The 23,984-nt window shown below is 33.1% G+C and overlaps 2 protein-coding genes across 7 annotated transcripts in view; one reads left to right on the top strand and one right to left on the bottom strand.

Annotated features, from left to right (window-relative positions):
* The window catches only part of LOC114335666 (TBC1 domain family member 14-like), a 45,716-nt gene extending 28,538 nt beyond the window's left edge, over positions 1 to 17,178 (bottom strand). The window contains exons 1-2 of the mRNA XM_028285943.2: positions 16,204 to 17,178; positions 8,998 to 9,144 (exon numbers count right to left, since the gene is read on the bottom strand). Coding sequence (XP_028141744.1) covers positions 8,998 to 9,144; positions 16,204 to 16,979 — 923 coding nt within the window. The 5' untranslated portion in view covers positions 16,980 to 17,178. The remainder of the gene's footprint in view (positions 1 to 8,997; positions 9,145 to 16,203) is intronic.
* Positions 17,179 to 17,625: 447 nt separating this feature from the next.
* Positions 17,626 to 23,984, top strand: part of LOC114335665 (CCR4-NOT transcription complex subunit 3) — a 75,623-nt gene continuing 69,264 nt past the window's right edge. For 5 of the 6 annotated variants that reach the window (XM_028285941.2, XM_028285939.2, XM_028285940.2 and 2 more), the window contains exons 1-2: positions 17,626 to 17,873; positions 18,545 to 18,777. In XM_028285941.2, coding sequence (XP_028141742.1) covers positions 17,849 to 17,873; positions 18,545 to 18,777 — 258 coding nt within the window. In that variant the 5' untranslated portion in view covers positions 17,626 to 17,848. Of the gene's footprint in view, positions 17,874 to 18,544; positions 18,778 to 20,616; positions 20,641 to 23,984 lie in introns of those variants that run through there. The other variant, XM_028285942.2, reaches the window with a different exon arrangement.

Here is a 23,984-nt window from a genome sequence, read left to right as displayed (position 1 = left end):
ATCATAATTTTAATTGGTTTCTCGTTGATAAATCCATCCACAAATTTTAAATTAACTCCATTTTTCTTTTCGTTGTTTTCTGCCAATTTAATAAACTCCTTGGGGTTACAAAATATTCCTGTTTGATTTTTTGTTTTTAGTGAGCGCCGTCGTGAAAAGACGCCGGTTGCTCATCGTTGTTTATTTTCGTCATAATGTCTCTCTCCGGCATATTCTTCTGTCTGGGTATTATTTACCTCTCTTCTATTTTCTCTTGGTCTGTCGAATCTGTTTCGGTTTTCTCGATATCCCTGTTCATTTTGTCTACCATTATTTCTGTTTTCTTGATTTGAGCGTGTGGTGTTTCTATTCTGGTATTCTCGATTTCTGTCCTCATTCCATTGCCTATTTCTTTGTTCATAATTTCCTCTTCCGTTGTCTCTATTTTCGTTTTCCCTTCTGGGATTAAAATCTCGTCTTGTATAGTCCCTCCTATTTTGATTTCTATCTCTGTAATCCTGTGTTTCTCGGGGCCTGTAATCTTCTCGCGACCTTCTTGATTTTGTTTCTCTTACACGTAATTCTCTTATTTGTAGGAATTGGCATAAACTATCTATGTCTTTGTAGTTTTGCAATGTGATATGGTCTTCCAGCGTTTCTTCGAAATGTCTTGCAATCAGTTCGACTAATTGTTCCGATGAGTAATTATATTGTAAATGTTTTGCGTTATAGTAAATTTGTAATGCATATGTCCTTTCTGATATACCCATCCTATCATTGTATTTCCCATTTTGCAATTCCTTGTTAATTTCCAATTGTTGGACTTTTCCCCAGAAATAATTCAAAAATTTTTGTTCAAATTGTTGCCAACTGTCAAATTCTTCTTCTTTGCAATCGAACCATAGGCTTGCTTCATTTTTGAGATGGTTTCTGATAGTTTCTTTTGCTGTTTCGAAATTTCCGATGTGCTGTATTTTCTTTTTCAGGCTATTTATGAACGGCACTGGGTGTAATCTTCTTACATCCCCGCCAAACCTTATCTTCACGTCATCTATGCTATGTATAACCATTTCTCTTCTTTCTCCGACATTTTGTTGAATATTGATTTCCGCAATCTTTCTTTCCACTTCTTCTCTGTCTGCTTTAATAGCGTTTTCAAACTTGTTTTTCAAATTTTCTATTTCTTTTTTCTGGCAATTCATTAACTCCTTTATTTTATTTTGAATTTTCATTTCTTGTTCTTTCATGTGATCCTTAATTTTCATTTCATACTTTTCTATGCGTTCCTCCATTTTCTTGTTGTTCTCTTCTATGGCTTGTTTTGTTTCCTTCTGATTTTTTTGCATTATTCTTTTTGTTTCATCCATTTTCTGTTGTGTTTCATCCATTTTTTTTGTGTTTCATCCATTTTTTGATCCACTTTATCCATTTTCTTTGATGTTTCTTCCTGATTTTTATCCATTGTCTTTTTTGCTTCATCCATTGCTTGTTTTGTTTCACGTTGATTGTCATCCAGTTTTTGTGACTGGAGTTGCATCAGTTGTAATAGTTTATCTATTCCTGATAATTCTTGCTGTTCTGATGCCATGATTGTCGTGTCTAAAATATCTTCTTGGTCTGAATGTTCTTTTTGTTTTTTGTTGTCCTTGCTTCGGCTTCTTGTCACAGACATTTGTTTTCAAGAAGTATTATCCCCGCCAAATATGAAATTTTACTAGTATGTTACCAAGACGACTTTTTTTTACCCAAATATTATAAATTGTCAATAAATATATCAAATGTAAATATCGTAAAAATAAAATATTAAATCAGTTATGTAAAATTTGTACCTAAAGAGATCTAAAATTTTATGTTATCAAATGTAAGTATCTCACTTTTTACCACAGGCATATAAATTTTCAAATACCGGCTTTACTCTTTCTATCCTTCAAATTTGCCACTAGAAATACTTTACAATGCTTTCCACGTTGGACGACAGTTGATGTGATCTTGATTATTGATATGAGATAATATTCTTATATGTCACTTAATTTAATCAATGTATTAATACTAATCTAATTAATTAACCAGATCACATATCAATATGTTTTCAATCTCAGGGCGAATTATAAATTAATTACTTACTTTCGTGGATTCTAAATATTTCTTAATGGTTCCTAATCGGGATAGAAACGAAAAGAGTAAAAAAAATACACATATGGGTTACAATTATAATCAAAATATTTTTTATTTTATTTAAAAAGCAATCACTGCTTAATATTTGCTATTTCTTATTATTCTTAAACATAACATTTACAAATGGGAATCTTATTTCCTTTTGGTTTTCAATTGAAAGTTTTTTATTAACATTTAACTATTAAGAGTTATTAGCAACAACTCTATTTAAGTTTGATGAAGCTTTTCTGATATTATTGATTATGTTATTCAATTTTTATGTGGAATTTAATACGAAAAACCCATACATTCATGTCCAAACAAATGAGACTGACCTTTTCCTGGTGAACTGAAAATGTCCTCACACAAAGCCCGTTCCTGCTATCCTTGGCTGCGATCAAACCTCGTCCTGGCTTCCAGTAATGTACTCCTTTGAAAAACTAGCTCGAATAGCTCTCGTTCCTGCTTCGGTCGTGATGCTGTGTTCTACCTTTTTCGAAACTGCTATCAGCTACCGGGACACTCTTGGCTCAATGAGGTTCTTTTACTCTCGACCTGGCCTACTTCTCGTTCCACGATAGATACTCCACACTCACGGAACTACCGGCTTTCTCACTCTCCGTACACTACCGTCTACTACTCGACTTCACTTCTCGACAGCTCAAAACATTCTGATCTCACTTTGTCATTCATTCCCCTACTTTCTAAATATCCCTTCCAGATTCACAAATCAATCTTCCACCACCAACTCTCATTCGTAATATTCCTCAAAACCAATTTTTAATCTTTCTAAATATGCTTAATGGATTTCAAAAGAAAATATTTAATTCCCATTCTAAAATACTTTCTAACTATTTACAAATTTTAATGACCTATTCTCTCTTTCAAATGAGTCTTATTTAGCATAGGCTAATGATCGAAACCTTCCGCGAAAAACGATAATGAACTATCATCTATTTCACTGAGTTTTATTTGAAAAATATTATTACTTGAAAAAATGATTTCTGAAAGATAATAATTGTTTTTTTTTTCGTGGAATTTATGGCTTTGGTGAGAACCAATTAGCCAGACTATGTTAGATTGAATAATTAAGTTGTGTAAATTGTTTCATAGTATCAAACTTGAGCATGATGTATTTATTTGTTTGGTTAGTAATATGTAGCATTAGTAAGGTTTTTTTTTCACAGCGCTAGGGCGTCAACCCGGTTCAACGCCGCGGAGGTTTCAGCCCTCTTTGTGTGTGTTTTATGTTTTATTTTTGTTTTATTTTTTTTTCATTTTTTTTTATTTATTTTTTTTAATTGGTTTTTTAATTTTTTTTATGTTATCACCATTTTTTTCCTGTAATAATGCTTTACATTTAGTTTCTTTCGCAGAATTGCTTACAAAATTGGTTAGTAATTTTACAATTTTAGTTTACAATTTATGTGTTGATGAAGTACATAAAGTATATCATTATTTCCTGAAAAAATAATACAATTTAGGTCTATTGGAAGGTTTATATTGTAGTGAATTAAGTTTTTATATAGTTTGTTAATGTTTACATTATTTATTGGACATTCAAGTAAAACATGTACCAATGTACCCATTTTACCACAACTACAAAGTGGATCGTCTGTAATTTTCATTTTGTGCTTATAATAAGGTGTTAGTGCATGATTAGCACGTATTCTATTTATTGTGGCGACAAAGTTTCTGTTTGGTATTTTGTGAAACCATGGTTTTCTGGGGATTCTTTGCTGGTGTTTACAAAAGTTTGTTCCGGTTGTTGATGCACTGTATAGGTTATGCCACATCTCATTTATTTTGTTTCTTTGATTTAAGAATAAATCGGACGGGGGTAGTTTAAGATTTAGTTCTTCTCCTGATGTTGAGGCTGTTTTTGTTAAGGCATCCACTATTTCGTTACCTGTTATACCTGCGTGTCCCTTTACCCATAGATATATGACGACTTTATTCTTGATGTGTATCTCATTATGTAAATACAGGATTTTTGCTTCAATATGATTAACTGATCTATTTATTTTAACATTTTTAAGTTTATCTACTGCACTTTTGCTGTCCGTACATATTATGAATTTGTCGTGGTTAGAGCCGAGTATGTATTTCATAGCTTGCACTATTGCTGTTAATTCTGCAGTGTATATGGAAGCTTCTTTTGGTAAAAGGCACAACTGGTATATTCTTTTGACTTTGATCCATCAGTGAATATAGAATCATAGTTTGGCCAGTATTTGTTTTTTGTTTCGTTGAACTTTGTTTGATTGATACATGCTACTTCTTGACTTTCAAAATAGTAGGTTCTAATTTCGCGTGAAAAAATTTGTTCAGGTGAGTAAAATAAAACCGGGGGGAATTGGTTGGAACAGACTATATCTGTAATGTCAGCTATTTCTGAGAAAGTTTCTACTATGAGGGGGGTTTTCTTGAAGTGCCAGTATCTATGGGTCAAAACTTGAACTGTTAGTGACTGTATACTATTGAGGTAAGAAGTTTTTTTGGAAATGGTTTTTATCATGAATTTTCTGCTCAATAGTTGTCTTCTTAGTTTAAGAGGAGGTTCCACGGCTTCAGCTTGTATAATGTTTATGGGCGTTGACTTTAGATATCCCAGGCAAACTCTTAAGCATTTATTTTGTTGTATCTCGATTTTATTTAGATGTGTATCTGCTGCTGTTCCATAAAGTTGACTCCCATAATCCATTATTGATCGTACCATTGTTTTGTAGAATAGTAAAGCCGTATTTGGGTCTGCTCCCCACTTTGCTTTACAAAAAGCTCTTAAAATATTTATAGAATTACTTGTCTTTTTGATAATTTGGTGGATACAGTCCTTCCATAATAGTTTTCTATCTAGATGCAGACCAAGATATTTTACAGAGTTACTAATACAGAGTTTATATTTTCCTATTGTTAATTGTCTTTGATAGTTGTTTCTGTTTCTAGAGAAAATACATATATTGGTTTTGGACTCGGATATGGAAAGTCCCATGTTGTCTAGGCATTTTTGGATTTCTGTAAATTCAGTGTTAATATTTTCTATACATTTGTCCTCTGATTTGCTACTGGTGTAAATAACAACATCATCGGCGTATTGAATAATTTTGGACTTTTGTGATATAACATTTTCTATGTCCATTGTGTACAGGCTGTAGAGGATTGGGCTCAGGATACTACCTTGTGGTAATCCAGATCTACATATTCTTGATTCCGAAATTTCTTGATTTATCTTTAAGGAAACTGATCGATTAGAGTAAGCTGATTTTATGAAGTTGGCAAAGGAGGTTGGTAGACCAATATTGATGAGCTTCTCTTCTAGTATATTTATTTGAACATTATCATATGCTGAAGTTATATCCAAAAATGTGGCCAAAGTGCTGTATTTGTGTGTGAATCCTAGATAGATGTCATTTACCAGTATCGTTAGGGGCTCTAAGGAAGATCTTCCCTTTCTAAAAGCATATTGTGAGTCAGGTAATATTTTTTCATTTTCTAGCCAATATTCAAGCCTGTTCTTTATCATTCTTTCCATGGTTTTAAATATACACGATGATAAGGCTATGGGTCTATATGAATCTGCATTTCCGTTCTGTTTTCCAGGTTTTTTGATAGGTACTATGATGTATTCTTTCCACATCGGTGGAAAAGGAATCCTATTTATCCAAATCGAATTGAACAATTCCAACAGGGCTTTCTTATGGTCTAAGGGCATTTTATGCAACATATTGTATGAAATGTTATCCGCCCCGGGAGATTTATTATTTGTTGACTTAATGCAATGATCGAGTTCCCATAATTGAAATAGCGATTGTAGAACAGAAGTGTTCCTATTTACGGTAGCTATTTGTTGAGTAATGTTGTTTTCAACCCATGGAGGTGAGATTTTTGTGTGGAATTCGCTTATCCAGTCTTCTTTGGGGTTTCATGGGGGTTTATTTGCTTGTTTTCGGTTTTTATATCGGTTTACCTTGTTCCACACTTCTTTAATTGGTGTATTTTGATTTAGATTTTGGCAATAATTTATCCAGCTTTTTTCTTGGTTTCTTTAAAAGTTTTTTTAGCTACTGCATCAAGTCTTTTATATTCTATTAGATTATTAAGATTTGGAGCCTGTGTGTAGGTTAAGAAAGCTTGTTTTCTTGCTTTAGCAGCTGTTACAGGTTTCGTTCCACCAGTCTTTCGAGCAATGATTTCTATTTTGTGTGTTTGATTTTCGTAAGGGTATTGCTTTGTTGGCAGCTTTGTTAACATTGTCGATAATGCCCATTAGTGATGATTTTGGTTCTGTTGCTTCAAGTGTAGCGGTGTATACATCCCAATTTGCAGCCTTGAGTCTCCATATATTATGTTTTGTCTGTTTAATTTGCGCAAGCGGGATATTCCTTCCAAATTGTATGTGTATTGGTAAGTGGTTAGAGCCATAAGGTTCTTCTAAAGTAGACCACGTAATTAGTTGTGTCAGATCCTGTGTACAGAGGGTAAGTCTACAGCTAACTTCTTATTGTTTGCTAATGTAGGTGATCCGTCGTTCATAATTACTAGGTTGCATTGTTCGATAGCTTCTAAAAGAATCTTGCCATAAATGTCGTCATATCCATCGTTCCATGCCAAACTATGTGCGTTAAAGTCGCCCCCAATTATGAATGGTTTTGGAATTTGTTCCAAAAAGTTAGTCCACTGTTGTAATGATATTCTAGTTCTCGGTTTAAAGTATACTGAAACGAAGTAAATTTTTTTATGTATATATGGAAAATTAACTGAGATACAAGTATGCTCAAAGTTGATTGTAGTTGGAATTGAGACTTCTTGGTATATTAAGTCTGATTTTAATAAAATGGCAGAGCCACCGTACCCGTCGTCCCGGTCACAGCGAATATTGTTGAAGCCTTTAAAATTATAATATTTTTCTGCTTTAAACCATGTTTCCGATAGAAGTGCAACGGAGTAGTTGCCCCTATCTAGTAGATATTCCAAGTTATTTTTATTAGAAACTGCCGAACGGCAGTTCCATTGAAGAATATTTATTGTCTGATAGTTGAGGTCTGAGAATGTGATGACGTGTTTCCATTTATAGTTAATTTGACTAAGTTTTCAAGTTCTTCAAGTTTCAAAGGTCCTACATCGTTTTGTCGGTAAAGAAATTCCTCCCTTTTTGTTCCTACTTCTTTATTTATGGTATTTGTTATTGAAGTTTGTACATTAGCAAAGTCATTATCGATAATGGGTTTATTATTAACAAGTTTTGTGGTACTTATCTGTGTAACCGGAACAAGATTTTGAAATCCTAACAGCTCCTCTTTTGAAGATGTTGCATGTTCTGTATCCATTTGCGCCTCTAAAACATTTTTATCGGGGGCGTCGCCCCCGCTTACTGCACTCATAAGTTTTTAATGTCTTTATTTCGATTTCGCTTTTTTACTTGGTGTAATTAATTTACTTTTAAAGTTCACAAAATATTTATTTATATACCTAATTTATAAACATCGGTTTTAAAAACAAGCTTCTTTCCTACGCACGTCCGACTACCACGACGAATGAAAGCTGAATGATAATTGTTGGCAAAAATTTTAAATAAGCATTTTCTGAAAAAAAAAATTATATAACAAATATACTTACAATCATAAAATGCATAAAAAAATAAAAACTTGCATCGGGAATCGAACCCGTGAATTTCGGGGCGCTTTGATTCGTAATCGAAGCCTAGACTCACTCGTCCAATTCCACATTATTTGTTATGTCGAAAAATAGGGTAACTGAACGTTTTACTGTTTGACAGTTGTTTTGAATATAATTAAATTATGTAGTTTAAATTTTGTGGAAGAAAATATTAAAATATAACAAAACAGTAAGAAAACAATATATTAGATGAAGATTGGTAGAACTTCTGTTGGTAATCAAATTAAGTATGTAAATCAAAGCATTACATACCTACTAGATAAATAAATCTACGCCAAAAAATCATAATTTAAAAATAACCCCATTCTTGAGAAAATAAATGTACAGTAGAGCGTCGATTATCCGAACGTCGATCAACCGAACGACCGCTTATTCGAACTATCGACTCCCGCGTCCCGCACTCGAATACCGAGCAAGCGTTAGTAATTGACGCTTAAAATATCTTCAATTTTCTTCAATATTGTATCCAAAAATAATTATGTTGTTGCAAAGACTGCACTTTTTTGTTTAGTTGCTAGTCATTATCATTATCAAGATATAAATAAATATGTAGGTATATAAATATGGCTTTTATTCACTTGTGGATAAATATGTATGACTATAAATATGTATCAATATATTGTAGTTCGATTATCCGAACAAATCGGTTTTCCGAACACCTATGTCCCCCAATTAGTTCGGATAATCGACGCTCTACTGTATTTCAACCTAATCCAAATGTATAATTACAATATGATTATAATAAAAACTACTTACCAAATTAGAATGAGTTTTCCTTGTCCAAAATAGTCCAAAAGTCCAAAAATATAGGTATATGAAAACTATTTAAAAAGGCAGTATAACTATTAACTAACTTTTGTTTGTTGTTTCTTTTCACACAAATTTTAAAACGCAACAACCATAAATAATCAAACTACAGCTGTGCCACAGCCGCCATATTGAATAATTTTTGACATGTCATTTGAACATCCAATCAGAACAAAGTTATAATGCGCATGCACCGGGATCATAGGTTTTAACATATAAAAATTCACCCTCATATCGCCGGTAAAGAAGTATAACTTCAAAAATCATTTAAAATGAACAACAGGTTTAGGAAATTTGAGACATTAAAAATGACCAATTTTTCAGGTGGTGTGTAAATTTCTTGGAGAAGTGTATATTATATATTATTGATGAAACAATTACCTTTCATGCTGGATTAAAGCAGAGGAACTTGCTACCCCATGCAAGGGAGAGCCATGAACACTTTGACTGGGTTGTTTGCTGAATATCTTCCACACACTGCCACTAATAACAGGTTCGTTTGATGCACCTTTCCATGTAAATACATGTCTGAAAAATATAAAGTTTATTTGAGAGAAATTCATTTAATTCAGTAGCAATTTGTTACTGAATATTATAGGTTGATGTACACTGTAGTCACAACCATGAATGAAGACTGCTTCACCATTTAATTCTGATAACTTTATTACTAGTGGACCAAGTGAACAAACATATGTATTACATCTTTATGTATAACACTTCACTTAGGGCCATAAGTACGATGTTGGGGGCCCGGGGCAAACGTGATCTGAGGGGGGCTCCTACCAGGGGTCTGGGGGTGTACCCCCCAGCGGAAGGGGGGCCCGGAAAAATATTTACATACATATGTCCGTACATATTCTTGTACACCTACATATTGCTATTCTAGTTTACCAACACCAAAAAAATTTTGAAATCACCTTATTTTAAGCTAAATAATTTTGCAAGTACATACCATAAATATAACATCTTTTCTGTTTTCATAAAAAAAATAAACTATAACGTTAATTACATTGTTCGGCTACAATGTAGGTATGTAATCGCGTTACAATTCCTATGTTACAGTGTAGCCGAACAATGTAAATGGCAATTTGCCTTTTTACAATTATACAATTTGGCTTTATAAAGACAAACAAGTCAAATACAAGCAATGAAAGAAGAAAATAAACTTCTCAGAAAAAGGTCTGGGGGCCCCAGCTTAGCACAGGCTTTAGGGGCCCCTGTTCCAATTGCATTTTAGTCGAAAAGACTAATTTCACCAGTGAAAAATTATAACATTATGTTGAGGTCTAGGGTGCCCCTGTAAGGTCTTTTTAAAGTTGTGTTATTTGAAAATATTTCGTTGGGATCGGCTTTTAAAATACATAATTTATTTTCCTCATTAAAATCTATGCACGGCCAACCATATGGGGGCCCTTGCAGGGCCCCTCTTGGCTGGGGGCACCGGGGCACAGCCCCGGTTGCCCCAATGGTAGTTACGGCCCTGACTTCACCGCTCTGTTGTGTTAATCAGTGCTGCTCACCAAGTTTTCAGAATGTACAGATTATATTTTCATAAAAATCACTGAGAGGAACGAAGTGTTAATTAAAGCCAATGGACAAAATCTAAACCACCTACGATATGCGAAAATCTTTGATCTAAGTAGATCATTATCAATGCTGTTGAAGACAAATCACATGCTGAACCACCAAAAATAGATGGGTAAAACTATTTAAATGTTATTAAAATGTGTTGCAAGACATTATTATTGAAATTTGGATCCATCCATTAGCTTTTTCAATAATAATGTCATTGTAACACATTTTATTAATATTTAAAGGGATTTTACCCATATATTTTTGGTGGCTCAGCATGTGATCTGTCTACAACAGAACTGATGATGATATACCTACTTAGATCGAAAACGTTCTGTGATACATGGGATTTTTTCATTAAATTTTTTTTGTGATTAATGGTATATACAGCCAGCTACAGGAAATTTTTCCTTCTGGATTTTTTTTAAATAAATTTTATTGTGTATAATAAATTATACCTATACCCCAGGCTGTGGGTGAAAAATAGGTCGATTTCAGGATATAATTCAGGAATTTTTGAAACCTATCAGGTGTTGTAAAGGACGATGCCAGGAATAACTTCTACTAAAATGTAACCAAAAATATTGTGCGCTTTTTTTAATTGCGATTTTCATTTGTTAAATTTGCAATTTTTATTGATTTTTAATTTTGTAGCTTAGGATATTGATTTTAGTGAAAAACTTTTTAATAGAAAGTTGTAGTAAATTAAAAAACCTACAATTTGAGCTATGGTAATTTTAATTTCGTTTATTGGTTATTGCAAAACAGCCTGCGAAAGGTCCAAAATGGCCGTTTTTTACAATTGCATTATTTATTGTACAAATAATTTTTTTTATTTTTTAAAGCTTTAAAATGAAGATCTTTCAATTCCAAACATAAAAAAAATTGTAAAGCCAGATTAACGAATTTGTTGCTTAGATATTATAAATTGTTTATCCCAAGAGGTCAAATGTCGAAGGCTATAACTTTTTGAAAAAAAAATCGTAGAGAGTTGGTGAAACATCTAATCTCCTTCTAAAGAGTTATATTTTCATATTCTGATGTAAATAAATGCGTAAAACATTTTTAAACCTCAAATTTTTGGGTTTGAAAATAAGGGGGCAAATTTCGTTATAAACATTTAGAGCTGAAGCGGCCCTGTACATCCTATGAGTTTTTAACTTACAGATTATTGTTGCTGAAGAAGAAACAAAGATTTATAAAAAATAAAAAGATTTCTACGACCAACTGAAGCCGAGATAATTGTTTTTTTTTTCTTAAGTCGTAGTGCCTTTATTTATAACAATTAAGAAATTATTTTACAGTCAGTGACTAAAGAAAGACTTATATTACCTTAAAATAAAAATTATTATAAAATATAATTACATTTAATTATTAAAAATTATTTTTAAAATCGGTGCTTTTGCAAGCGGCCGAATTTTGCAAATCGCCCGGCTCGCTTCAAATCCGCGAGGTCGGAAAATTTTTACGTAACTTGTATTTTTTGACAGAAAACAATTTAATAATATTACCATTATAATATACAGTCTATTTACCACTGTATTTGTTTTTCTTGATAAACTTTTATATGTGAAATTTCATTTCTGAAATTACAAAAATGATACATATATATGAAATATATAACTATATTTTTAATTTGTTCATTGTTATATAAATATGATAATAATAATGTTACTTCTTACTATAATATACAATATAAAACTTTTTCTTCTTGTAGTGACTATTCTTTTTGGATTTCACATATAAAAGTTTATCAAGAAAAACAAATACAGTGGTAAATAGACTGTATATTATAATGGTAATATTATTAAATTGATTTCTGTCAAAATTTAATACAACGTACGTAAAAATTTTCCGAGCACACGGATTTGAAGCGAGCCGGGCGATTTGCAAAATTCGGCCGCTTGCAAAAGCACCGAATTAAAAAATAATTTTTAATAATTAAATATAATTATATTTTATAATAATTTTTATTTTAAGATAATATAAGTCTTTCTTTAGTCAATGACTGTAAAATAATTTCTTAATTGTTATAAATAAAGGCACTATGATTTAAGAAAAAAAAACAATTATCTCGGCTTCAGTTAGTTGTAGAATTTTTTTTTTTATAAATCTTCGTTTCGTCTTTAGCAACAATAATCTGTAAGTTAGAAACTCATAGGATATACAGGGCCGCTTCAGCTCTAAATGTTTATAACGAAATTTGCCCCCTTATTTCCAAACCCAAAAATTATCTCGGCTTCAGTTGGTCGTAGAATTTTTTTATTTTTTTATAAATCTTCGTTTCATCTTCAGCAACAATAATATGTAAGTTAAAAACTCATAGAATGTACAGGGCCGCTTCAGCTCTAAATGTTTATAACGAAATTTGCCCCCTTATTTTCAAATCCAAAAATTAGAGGTTTAAAACTGTTTTACGCATTTATTTACATCAGAATATGAAAATATAACTCTTTAGAAGGAGACTGGATGTTTCACCAACTTTCTACGATTTTTTTTTTCAAAAAGTTATAGCCTTCGACATTTGACCTCTTGGGATAAACAATTTATAATATCTGAGCAACAAATTCGTTAATCTGGCTTTACAATTTTTTTTATGTTTGGAATTGAAAGATCTTCATTTTAAAGCTTTAAAAAATAAAAAAAATTATTTGTACAATAAATAATGCAATTGTAAAAAACGGCCATTTTGGACCTTTCGCAGGCTCTTTTGCAATAACCAATAAACGAAATTAAACTTACCATAGCTCAAATTGTAGGATTTTTAATTTACTACAACTTTCTATTAAAAAGTTTTTCTCTAAAATCAATATCCTAAGCTACAAAATTAAAAATCAATAAAAATTGCAAATTTAACAAATGAAAATCGCAATTAAAAAAAAAGCGCACAAAATTTTTGGTTACATTTTAGTAAAAGTTATTACTGGCATCGTCCTTTACAACACCTGATAGGTTTCAAAAATTCCTGAATTATATCACGTTTTTTCACCCACAGCCTGGGGTACTACTTAAATATTATATTCATTTCATTTGCCTTTAAGAGGCTACAGTAGCGATCAACAGGTAGCAACAAACTCGTTCCAAGATTGCGGCTCTAATTTTGAATATTTTGTCGAGATATTTAGCACGCATATTCGTAATATAATAAAGAATGGCGGCACAGAGCCCAATTTCAGAAACATGTTAGTACGTGGAAAGTACTCTATAACTAAATAAGATATTGAAAAAAGGAGCCTGTACCGCCATTAAGAAGAAAAAAAAATAAACTTTCTTCAAATAAACTTTTTTATCCCATGCCTAGATTTTGTGTAATCTTGGAACTACTAAAAATTTTTATTTCTAACAAGAAATCGAACATATTATAACTAAATAACTAATTAGGCAACATAGAGAAATTATCACTGTCATTTTGACAAACCTGCGTCAGATTTTTCTAATCTGTTCTATCATCTTTATCGATATCTGTTCAGTGCAGTAGTGGTGTTAATTTAAGAATTCGTTATTGTTGTTTCATAGGAAAGTAGTGTTTATTGATAGTTAATTTATGTATTAAATGTAATTAATTCAATAGTTTTGTGTCAGCTACTTGAGCAGGTCGGTCTCCACGTACCTCTCTGTAGAACTCGATTAAATCAAACATTCTATGTTCCTATCCACAGAACCAACTATGCATATAACAACTTTTTATCTCGAGCACTAAGATGGGCAAATATTCACCCTGATTTAGATTTCTTTGCACCGAAGTCTGAATTCATCTCTGGCCTCAGATGTATGTTTGTTTGAGTAGTTGTTGGATAGATAGTCATTAATGTGATATATAAATCTGATTTGTGTGATTAAGTTTGTGATATTTATATTTTATTGTATTATTGTTTTATTATTATTATTTTATTGTATTTTAATTATTATTGACATATGTATTTTGTATATTGGACTTATAAACTTGTAATCTTATTGGGCAGTAGCCCGTTGAAAATAAATAAATAAATAAATAATTTATTATACAGTAGAACCCCGCTAATCCGAACGTTCGGCAAATCCGAACCAACGGAAAGTGAAAAAAATTTAAAAATTCAAGACAAAAACTTAAAAACATGTTTATTATAGAGAATAAAACCAGAAAATTGAACAATGTAGGATTAATAGTATTTGTTATTGTTATGTAATCTTTTTCGTGACTCTATGTTAAGCTTTGTCCATAAAATTGTATAGTTTTCAGTGACAATAAAGCATATTTCTATTCTATAATAGGACTTTGACATTTTATAAAATTTCTTGAAAATGAATACATACTTTATATGTAGTGCTTATAATAATATAGTATATTATAGATTAAACATAAACTTACTTCGATTATATTGTAGTCAACTTGTCAAATTGTGAGAATGTTTTGTGACTCAAAATCAACGACAATGAAAGCTTTGAATTATTAGTTAGGCTAATTTTCGGATAATCCAAACTTTTCAGAATCCGAACAGGCTGTCCCCCCAATTAGTTCGGATTTACGGGGTTATACTGTATATTTGTTGTTGTATAAGTTGTTGGCCTCTTTGAAAGAATAGATTGTTGTTAATTGTGAGCTTTAGTTATATGTAGGTAGGTAGTAAGTAAAAATATTTCAAATTCTAATGCGAGTATATAAAGTTTTAGGAGGATTTTTATTCTAAAAATATTATCAATAGTTTAACAAAATGGAAAAAGTAAATCAAACAAAAAATAAAGTGAAACCTTCCAAGAAAAAGTCAATTAAAAACTGTGTCAAAATTATGGGAAAATCGAAATTTGTTTCGCTTCACAACAAAAAATGATTATTTATTATTGTTTTATTATTAGACATTTCATGCAAATACCTTTCTAAATACCTATCTTAACATAAAATTTTCACCCATTTTAGTTTATTTTTATAAATATCTATTTATTAATAATAAAATCGTTTTCTATTACAGTAGAACCTCGATTATCCGTCAGGGCACCGGACCAAGAGTATGACGGATAATTGAAAAGACGGTTAACAGAACATTAAAAAAAATGAAAATTCATGGTATAACTCTCAAATTTCATTTGTATGGTTTGTTTGACAATATAAGAGGGATTTGTGTTCGTAAAATCGAATAAATTTAAAATATTCTGAAATCTTTGTTTGTTTTACTGTTGCTTCACATTTTGCGACGGCTGAATTTCTTAATCGGCATAAGATCATGCAATCTACTTTATTGGCTTCTTCTTGTTGAGAATTCCACTCGATGAATTATTGCATATGTGATGCAGCTTCTCTAGATTATTTACGCAAACCTTTGTCAGTTACAATAGGTTCATCAACATAGCTATAGTCAAATTCCAAGTCTTTATCAGCTTCTGAATCTGTTTGGTCCACCTTTGTTGCCATTTCAACGATTTCTTTATCTGCCAGCAATGGATAGCCGTTTATGTCCTCATCACAAATCAAATTAACTTTTTTTTATTTTTTTACATTAAAGTTTTTACTTATGTAGTCAATAGAACTTCTGTATGTACCCTGATGGTTAACAGAGGTGACGGTTAATGGAGAGACGGATAATCGAGGTTCCACTGTACTTCCATTTAGCGCGACTATGATATTGTCAAAATATTAATCTTAGATACTGTCAAAGATTACCACTGTTGCCAAAGTTTATGATACTATCTCCCAAAGTTATATTTTGTTGCTACCTGTCGATCGCTACTGTTTACTCTTAATAGAGCAAAATCCAACATTCTTACTGAACATAAAATATAGGAAATTAAATAATTTAGGTACTTAATTTAGGTATTTAATTAGGTACTTTCCAAGTGATTGGAAAATTTTAAAGCAATTGTTTGAGACCCACTGATAATTTTTTAATTACATATTAGTAATCTAATATGGCTTTAACTATAGTAATTATCTATCATTATCTGCTCAACAATATTCAGCAAATTATTCCGAAGTTGTTTTGCATGGGCATGAGAAACAAATAATAAATTTTAGATTTGATAAAAAAATATATAAAAACTTACTTGGAGAAGAAACTAGTGAGACTTTTCCTCCTTGGTTTATAATTGTTGATATCAAAACTAGACACAGATCTATCTTCAGAGCCTATCAAGCTCCCAGAGGTTGAAGGATCACTAATAGCACTCCAGCTGGAGATAGTGCTAGAAAACGATCCAGCTTCAGTCCTTCTATGTCCCAACTTCTTTGCTGTACTGTCTTCGGTATTGCCAAAATGTTTGTCATTATTACAATCAGTCTCACAAATCTTAGGATTGTCAACTAAATGTAACTGTTTCGTTATTGGACTATAAGCTAATGATATGTTTTGTAAAGCTTCATTAAACGAGAGTTTATTTTTTAAATTTGAATTATCAATAAGATCACAATGAGAGCTTTCATGAGTATTTTCTGGTTTTGTTGCAGATGAATTAGGGCTTGTTTCTACATTTTTTAATTTTTCGTATCTTTCTGGCCATGTTCTAAAAGTCTTAAACCATGAGTCACTTTTAGGACTAGGAGAATTATCCTCATACTGCGGTCTACTGCAATCACAATCATCTAGAGATACATTTAACTGGCTGTCATTATTACTACAGTCTGGTAAACTTTGGCTTCTCAAGTCTAAACTTAAATTATTTGAATAACACAGCTTTGTATCGAAGTCATACTGCTTCGCTACAGTTTTTATTTTATTAAAATTATCTTCTTCAGGCTCTGTCTCTCCAGTTCTTAAATTTTCTCCATTAGGTACACCAACTTGTTTATCTTTGATTGAATCATAGGTATCAAAATTTTTCATTATTAATCAAAGACTAGCCCGCATTTGATTACCATGTGGGAAACACTACAAGCTAGGTAAAACAAAGACCTATTCCATTGGAAATGTTTTGTTTTTGTTAATTTGTTTTGAGAATATCAATTTTATCGCTTAACATGTTGAACTATGAAACCTGATTCTGATTTAGTGAAGTTGAAGTGATTACTTTTTACTTTATTAATAAACGTCAATGTCAATCAATGTCAATATAATAAAAAATGTCAAATATCGCTAGTCAGTTTTTAAACAAGGATATAATTCTGAACACGTCATTGCAGTTAAAAAAAGCCACAGAAATTTCTCATAATTTTAAAATTATAATCATATTCCTTTAGAGTTCATAAAACTTTTAATAAATTAACAAGACAGATTGGTTCTTAAATTTGCAGTTTTATTTCAAATTAGTAAATGAAATTATGAAATAGCAACTGTTCCAAAAAAAGAGAGTATTTAAATATGTTAAAATATTTAGAAATAAAAAACAATAGCTGTATTAAATTATTGGTTTTAAGTGCATTTTATTAAAACTAAATGCTTTTGAGTATTTAAAATATAAAATTTAATTTAAAAATCAAATAGATTAATTGCCTAAATGACACATGCCAATGCCAAATGTCAATTACAGTTATTTTTTTAGGTTGGTATCCTGAAACTTTTTATTGTCTTGTTTAGGGGACAGGCTTATTTATGTTTAAAAAAAATATTTCGTGGATCAAAAGGCTACGAAGAGGCTTATCAGTTTTTCAATTATATTATTATAGGTGAATGTAACGGTATTTTGGAATGGTACTGATAGATTTAGGTCATTAGAAATAGGAAGCAAATTTTATTATGAATTGAAGAGAGCAGACATGGCGGCTACTAGAAAATTACAAGGTAAGTGAAATTTTTAATGTTTTTCAATGATAAGTTCTACCCATATCAGTGTTTGAACGATATGTTTTTTTTGTGGACCCTACTAGCACAATGTGAAAACTACAGTCCGTTTGGAGATAATAATTTCTGCACAAAGTCACCTTTTTGTGAAATATGTGACCAAGATCTGGAACACAGATTGCAATTTGAAATACAGTTTATGCAACAAATTGAAGAAAAGAAAGGGAGATATTGCTGATATTTAGAATCGTATCACGTTTCAGCAGCTCTCTGCAAAAATATTGTTTTAATGACAACTGTTGACTGAAGATTAATTTCTCTATTTTTGTAGAAATTTTGTATTTAAAAATCTTAAAAAAGAATGTTTGTTTTACAAATGAAAAATAAAAAAACAATAAATGCAAGTATGTCATAAAATTTCAACTCGTCACTCTAAATTAGTGGGACAAAAAGAAAATTTCAAAATTAAATTAAAATTAACATATTTTTGGTAGCTTTCAATCTTCACAAGCTAGTAACCAGTACCTATGTGTCTCTAATTTTATTTTTTTAAGTATGTAATTGAATATTGTTTACGTATACATAATTATGTGTCCAAAGTAATTCCTAAAAGTTACCAATTATTTAAAATTGTCATTTTTCAATAATTTAATAAAAATCTTCATTTTTAGGGGAAATAGATCGCTGCCTAAAAAAAGTTACAGAAGGGGTCGATACATTTGAAGACATCTGGCAAAAAGTTCATAATGCTACCAATAGTAACCAAAAAGAGAAATATGAGGCTGATCTCAAAAAGGAAATTAAGAAATTACAAAGGCTAAGGGATCAAATTAAGAGTTGGATAGCATCGGCTGAAATTAAAGATAAAAGTATTTTAATGGACAACAGAAAACTTATAGAAACGGTAATTGTTAAGTTTTACTTAAGTGGTGTTTAAAATAATAGTGTTATTTGAGTGTTACAAAAGTAAGTCTTAAATCTTAAATAATGTATAAAACATATGAAAGAAACTAGTAGTATTAGTCTTGAAATTATACCTTCATGTATGATAAATCTTTACATCAAAGCTAAAATATACTGTATCACTTCTCTTCACGTCTGTTGATGGCTTAGTTGTTGGTTGATAAGGATGCATTCATATAAACTGATGGTTTAACTGTTCTAGCTTTTATAAAACTTGTTAAAATTCATTTTCGTTCATCATCGATCAACCCCATAGCTAAAGTTGTTCATTCACTGTATTTCTCAATATTCACCCTAAGATACATTTATAATAGTGATTTGTGTTATGCGATATTTACTGTCATATCTTGCCTACACTACTTTTTTGTTACATCAATGTCTTCATTTTTTGTGATTGTTTTTGTATTCTAAGTTACCCCTAATTTTTTCACTTTTTCCCTATGGGATAGGTTTATGCCTTTTATGGTTTAAATAATTCTCATCTTAATAGTTTTATCATTTGTTGTTGGATTTGGAAATGTATTGTAATTGAGCCTGCTTATTGGAAAAACCTTCGTGCTAAGCAAAATTACTCCTGGAACTGGGATATTCTAAACCAATCATTGGTTGCTAGTAGAAACATTTTGTGGCCTCAAATTTCTATTCTTTAACATGTTAGGTACCAAGCAACTTGTATATAGGAGCCACATCGATTTTTCTTATCAGCCAGCGTCTTACATGTGAGCCAGGGATCGCACTGCACATAATGGCAATTTAAATACACAGTCTATAAGGACGAACCTTAAATAACCCTTTGGTAGCGAACATGTTAAAGTGGGATATTCCTATAACCACTATTCTAATAAAAAGGATAAGTGTAGTAGTTTCAATATCTCTTGTAGTATTGCAAAGTTATTGTAGATGCTTAAAGACACACTTGAGACTAGATTAATGCTCGTATAAAAGCAATATTTATTCATACCCTGGGTTTACTTTTAAATTAGATATATGAGTATACCCAATACATGGCAGCACTGCTTCCCACACCTGAATCTTTATTTATTAAGTCATTCATTTGTTCTGTAATGGCAATGCAACTCATTCTCATAAGCAATGTTGCCTATTTTAGGGCTTCATTCAGTTGCCTACCTCTAATATAAAACTAAACGTAATATTATGAGGTGGCTCATTTTTTAACACATTGCGTGCCATGCTTTAATCGGGATACTACTCTCAGGGGCCACTGATATCGACAGCCATGAAAGTTAGGCATACATGTATATCAAAAATGAGTGACGTGGCCCCTGGCAAAACATCTGTGTCTCTCATATATGAGCAACGTGGCACGCAATGTGTTAAATAAAATCTGTTTATTTGATGCTTACACTTCTCTGGAATGGGCTTTTGATTCTTTCCCATTAGGACTTATTTCTTTAGAATCAATATATTTTTGTCTTTTTTTTCCAAAACCTATTTGTAGTTATCTTAACCATTTTCATTATTGTCATAAGTTGTTTTTTCAGTCAAAACTGTCCTACAAATATTCCCCTTATTCTTTATTGTATTATCTAGTACCTACTATACACTTTTTCAAACTTGGTAACTTTTAGCTACTTATTATGAAAAAATATGTACTTGACATTTGTTATTTGTCAATATATGTCAAAATAGTTCAGTTTTTAGTCATAATTTAACAAAAATTCAAGATTTTAATGAAATTTTATTGAAATTGATTTTACAAGAACGTGTTTACTTAAAAACATGTCTTCGATCATATTTTCTTTGTGTATGTTCACCTGTATTTAATTTTAGGATACTCCCCTCAGTAAGTACAGTTGAGTTTACTTTCTTAGGTTTTTAATATTCTGTTAGGTATTTAGCCCTCTTAATCTTCAATATTATTGGATAATGTCCCTAGATCAGTGGTTTCCAACCTTTTATGTAAACGAGTAATGTCGGCTAATCCTTTCAACACCGGTGCACCAACAACACAGATGCAATCAAAATCAAAACGGTCTTTATCAAGGCCATTTTTGATGACGACCTCAATTAATATTGAAGGACTATCAGCAGATAAAGAAGACCTATTGTCTAATATGTGCAGAGAACATGGTGTCGATGTTCTACTGGTTCAAGAAACCCATAGAGGTACTGCAAGCCGCAGACCAAGGATTCGGGGTATGAAGCTCATACTGGAGAGACCACACGACCAATATGGTAGCGCAGTCTTCGTCAGACCAGATATCGACGTAGCATCCACATCTCTAACAGATCAAAATGACATCGAGATCCTCACAGTGGAGATAAACTCCTGTACAGTAACGTCAATGTACAAACCACCAAACGCTGACTTTGCTTTTGAGGAACCGAATAACTTTCAATCACAGCAAATCAAATTCGTACTGGGTGACTTCAACTGTCACAGTGTCGCGTGGGGTTACAACGAAACAGATTCCAATGGCGAAGAACTAGAAAAATGGGCTGAAAGCATGAACCTAAAACTTATTCACGATCCAAAGCAGCCTGCGTCGTTCAACAGCGGAAGATGGCGCAGAGGTTACAACCCAGACAATATATTTGTCAGCGACAGAATTGGAGACCAGGTGACAAAAATCGTTGGAAGCGCTCTCCCAAAGACACAGCACAGACCAATAATTTGTCTTTCCAACGCGGCAATCAGATACGAAATTGTTCCTTTCAAGAGAAGGTTCAACTTTACTAAAGCAAAATGGGAAAAATTCTCTGAAACATTGGATCAAGAAGTTTCCCAGCTAGAACCTTGCCCTGATTCATACGATAAATTTGTAGAAATCGTAAAGCAAGTATCACGGAAATTTATCCCTAGAGGTTGTCGAACTGAGTACATAGCGGGGCTCAATGAAGAATCTAAACCCCTACTTAAAAGATACGAACAGCTATATGAAGAAGACCCTTTCTCGGAAGCGACAATACAGGCTGGGGAGGAAATGTTACATGCGATATCCGCCAACAGAACGGAAAGGTGGTGCAAGCTGGTCACGAGTCTGGACATGAAACAAAACAGCAGACGTGCCTGGAAGCTGATTCGGAATCTTGGCAACGATCCCGCTGCTCCGGCAGTCAACATGACAGAAGTCACACCCGATCAGATAGCCCATCATCTTCTAATGAACGGTAAGACGACATCAAGAAAGAACAAGGTGAGAGCTCAACGGAATATCGACGAAGAAAGAGATGTTCTAGGTACCTCTTTTTGTCTAGAGGAGATGAGAGGCGCGATCCATCAAATGAAAGATAATAAAGCGGCTGGCCTGGACGACATACGAACAGAGCAAATAAAGAACTTTGGACTAAAAACCGTAGAGTGGCTCGTAAAAATGATGAATTGCTGCATCCGTACATTACAAATCCCCAAAATCTGGAGAAAAGCTAGAGTGGTAGCCCTCTTAAAACCAGGGAAGGATCCGGCGGATACAAAGAGTTTTAGACCTGTATCTCTCTTGTGCCACCTTTTCAAGGCCTTTGAAAGAATGATACTGAACCGGATCGCAGAATATGTCGAGACTAAAATTATTCCAGAACAAGCAGGATTCAGACCCGGAAAGTGCTGCTGCAGTCAAATTCTTAATCTCACCCAACATATTGAAGATGGTTTTGAACGGAAGGAAATAACAGGAGTAGCGTTCATAGACCTAACTGCCGCCTATGATACAGTTAACCATCAACGGCTACTCGCAAAACTCTACGAAACTACAAAGGACTTCCGACTAACAAGGTTAGTGAAATGTCTCCTCCAGAATAGACGCTTCTACGTAACGCTCCAGTCCAAGAACAGTCGGTGGAGGGACCAAAAAAATGGGCTACCACAGGGAAGTGTCCTCGCGCCGTTTCTATACAACATATACACCAACGACCAACCCATACACCAACAAACAAGGCAATTTATTTACGCTGATGATACAGCGGTGGCAGCTCAGGGAAGAACCTTCAATGAAGTCGAAGTGAAGCTGACAGATGCCCTGGGAGACTTAGCTCTATACTATGATAAAAACCATCTGAAACCCAATCCCACAAAAACCCAGGTATGTGCTTTCCACCTGAGAAACAAGCATGCCCGAAGGTCGCTGGAGGTGGAATGGCGTGGTCAGATGCTGGAACACAACAAGACGCCAAAATACCTTGGCGTCCGTCTGGATAGAACTCTGTCTTACCGATACCACTGTCAAGATGTTAAGAAGAAAGTAAGTGCCAGAAATAATATCATCCGCAAGCTAACTAATACAAAATGGGGAGCACAACCACACACTCTCCGCACTTCTGCCTTGGCATTATGTTTTTCGGTCGCGGAGTTTGGAGCACCAGTATGGGCAAACTCTGCTCACGCAAAGAACGTCGACGTGGCTCTAAATGAAACGGTCCGTATAATATCGGGTTGCCTGAAACCGACACCTATCGAAGAGGTATACCCCATTGCTGGAATTGCTCCACCACCAATCAGGAGAAAGGTCACGTCAGAGGTAGAACGGAAAAAGCAGGAGACGGACCGAAGACACCCCTTATATGACCACCAAACTCAGCCAAGCAGACTAAGATCTCGGAAAAGCTTCCTGAAAACATCAAGATCCATCCCCGAAGCTCCAGAGACGCGCCGAATACACCTATGGCAAGCGTCAACTACTGCGACACATTTTCCTCCCTCGGAGGAAATGGCTGCTGGACACAATTTACCGTATCCGACTTGGAAAGCGCTAAACAGACTAAGAACCGGCGTTTCACGTTGTGCTAGTAACCTGAAAAAATGGGGATACCAGGAGGACGATACCTGCGACTGTGGCGCGGTTCAGACCAGCCGGCATCTACTATCATGCACAGAGATGAGAGAGGCCTGCACAGAACAAGACTTAATTATAGCAAATGACAGGGCCATCTATGTGGCCAACCATTGGAAATACAGAATTTAAAGTTGTTGGTGTTCCGGACACGGAAAGTAAGTAAGTAACCTTTTATGTCTGGCGATCCACCTTCTGATGTTTTTTCATATTCGTGACCCATCCTCACCCATGATGATACGCTATTCTGTACTCTGTACACCACTCACCTTCTGTAAGAGCCACGCCGCGACCCACTAGTGGGTCGTGACCCACCGGTTGGGAAACGCTGCCCTAGATCATTCTTTATTAGATAGTTCTT

Source organism: Diabrotica virgifera, chromosome 2 (genome assembly GCF_917563875.1).
Source record: "Diabrotica virgifera virgifera chromosome 2, PGI_DIABVI_V3a".
Classification (NCBI taxonomy): Eukaryota; Metazoa; Arthropoda; class Insecta; order Coleoptera; family Chrysomelidae; genus Diabrotica; species Diabrotica virgifera.
The sequence above is the reverse complement of the archived record's forward strand: the minus strand, read 5'-3'. Positions and strand labels throughout refer to the sequence as shown.